This window comes from Pteropus alecto, unplaced genomic scaffold (genome assembly GCF_000325575.1).
Source record: "Pteropus alecto unplaced genomic scaffold, ASM32557v1 scaffold206, whole genome shotgun sequence".
NCBI classification, from domain to species: Eukaryota; Metazoa; Chordata; class Mammalia; order Chiroptera; family Pteropodidae; genus Pteropus; species Pteropus alecto.
In genome coordinates, this window is record NW_006438906.1 from 2728522 (window position 1) to 2731106 (window position 2585).

Genomic DNA, 2585 nt, shown 5'->3' on the forward strand with positions numbered 1-2585 from the left:
CCCGGGCGCAGGAGCAGCAGCGGCAGCGGCTGCTCCGCGCCCCAAGGCGCCTGGACCCCGCTCGCCTCCATTTTGCTGCTGCTGCTCCAGCTGCTGTTTTAGCCCTCGCGCCCCTCGCCTTGGGCTGCAGGAGGGTCCGCGCCAGGGGGCACCTGTGGCTTGGGGTCAGAGGGGAATGGCTGGGGATATTTGCCAAAATGTTTTCAAAGTAGACTTGCCTAGCTGATCTCCCCGCTACTGCTCTTGGCACTTTCCCCATCTTCTCTCCCGAGCGTTACTTCTTGGACATCCTCCCCTGTCCCCATTCCAGGCTCTAGAAATTCCTAACTCATCTGACCTGCAGAAACTGGCCTAACTCTAGAGTTCAGGACGCCCGGCATGGAACGGGAGTTGGGGGACAAAACCGTAGTCCTGGACTCCGAAGAGAGGATGATGACCAGTGGGCCTTAACAGTTTCAAGGGACTGGGCTTGGAGCAGGGGTTCAAAGGGGGATTTATATTTGCAGAGGCTGTCTGTTTAGGAGCATTTTTCCTCTGAGGGGTGAAAAGGGGACCGGTATCGACTTTTATTGTGGCCAGTGAGGACATTGCAATCGTAAGTAATCAGAGAAGTCCCACTTACCGGTTCATACATTTACTTTTGGTACTAGCGCCCTGATTTTTATTTTATTCTATTTTATTTTTTTGGAGGGAAGGTGGGGATGGGAAGAGGTTATCCACAACTTTGAGCCATTGACCTTAATTTCATTGCCACCAATCTGATGTCTTAGCACATTTCTTAGGATTAAGGGTCAAAAAATGATCTAATGAGTTGACTAGTGATGTTGAACAATGTAAGTTTGTATTAAATGAGCTCTGCACTGCCATCTATGAAAAGCCTCTTCATGACGTTTGTTTTGTTGTCATTTTTGTTCTTTACATCAAGAAATTGTATGTAAAATGCGGAGAACATTTATTGCTTCAGCTTTTATCAGGGTGCTAAACCCTGGTACTTCTTATATAAAATGTATTAAAACTGGATTTGTTACCAGTTGCTGTACTTTGTATATAGAATTTTTATAAATTGTATGCTTCAGAAATAATTTATTTTTTAAAAGAAATTAAAAATTTTAAATCTGCATCCATGTTACACCTTTCTTCCCTGAAATGTATAGAATCTCTTTGTCACCAGGGATCGAAACCCACAGTTCATTGTACAGTGTGCTCTATCTAGAACAGTCTTAAAATGTACAGTGTATTTTATAGATTCGAAGTTAACGTTCTTATTTTCAAGAGAATTTATGGACATGTAGAAATGTATAAATGCATTTCCAAACTGCCTTAAACATTGTATTTTTATAGACATCCTTTAAAAAAAAATTCTTATGTTTAAGTAATTATGGCTTTGTGTATTTCTTTTTCTTTTCTTTTCTTTCTTTCTTTCTTTTTTTTTTTTTTGGTTATTTGTCTTATTAAAATGTGTACATCAGTAAAGAGTTTTAAATAATGAATATGGTGTACTTACTTTCCAGAGTTACTTTGTGGTTAACCCAATAATGGGTGAGGAGGGGTGTGGAGGGGCCACTGGGAATCTATCAACCATCAACTGAAATTAAAATATAGTACAAGACAAGAAATGAGGGCTATTATTTCTGCCTTTAATTTAATGAACAATTAGACATCTGTAAATGAGGCAGCTAAAAAGATATAATTGACTGGCCTCCACTGGTTTTTATGTTTGTGGAAAGCACAAAATAGTGTCTCTTATACATAATCTGGGGGTAACCCAGACATCTCTTTCTCCTCTCCCTTTTCCAGTGGGGCACCCCCACTCCCACCTCCAGGAGTGTCCTCCCTGGTTACTAGACATTCTCATACAATCAAACATGCCAATAACATCTGTTACCAGTAGGTATTAGGAAACTTGCAAGAGTCAATACTTCATTTTCACACTTTGAGTGAAAAAGTACAAAATTTTGTTACGAAACATTAAGGAGAGCGAAAGTAAACACACTGGGGAGTGGAACAATTACCAGAACTTGTATTATTGTTGTGAGGAGTTGTTTAGCAGTGGGCTGAAGGCTGGGTTCCTGCCAGAGCTACTGATCTACACTCAGACGCCCTTAGATAAATAATTACACTCTTAAGCTGTGTCGAGTGCTGATACACTTGACCTTGTAAATAGAAATGTTTGCAGTAGGAATAAACTCCGGCATTGGAAAATCTTTTAAACATTAACACAAAAGAGAGCGCTCTGTCCTCTGGGGATTTGAGTCTGAACCTCGCCAAGCTAGGCACTTGCAAGGGGGAAAAAAAGTTTATTTATCTTCTATTCCTGGTGTTTATTTAAAGCTTTTCATTTTAAACGCAGTGATTGGAAGGCAAGTCAGGAGTTTAAAAGTCACCACAAATAAACTTTGTCTGAGGGGTCGACAGATTAGCAAGATCTCGTGTCTCTTTATATGATATTAACATGTGCTGAGAAAACATAACCAGATTTCTCTGCTGCCTGAGATAATTAACAAAGCTATGCCCCCCTCCCAACTTCCTCCCACCCACTCCCACCCCCTACTTTCAAGGTTTCTTTTCCTCTAACTCACTCTTTT

The 2585-nt window shown here is 40.9% G+C and overlaps 1 protein-coding gene across 1 annotated transcript in view; it reads left to right on the forward strand.

Annotated features, from left to right (window-relative positions):
• GAS1 (growth arrest specific 1) overlaps nt 1-1376 on the forward strand; it is a 2278-nt gene extending 902 nt beyond the window's left edge. The window contains exon 1 of the mRNA XM_025049736.1: nt 1-1376. This exon is cut by the window's left edge and continues 902 nt beyond it. Coding sequence (XP_024905504.1) covers nt 1-102 — 102 coding nt within the window. The 3' untranslated portion in view covers nt 103-1376.
• The last annotated feature ends 1209 nt before the right edge of the window (nt 1377-2585 follow it).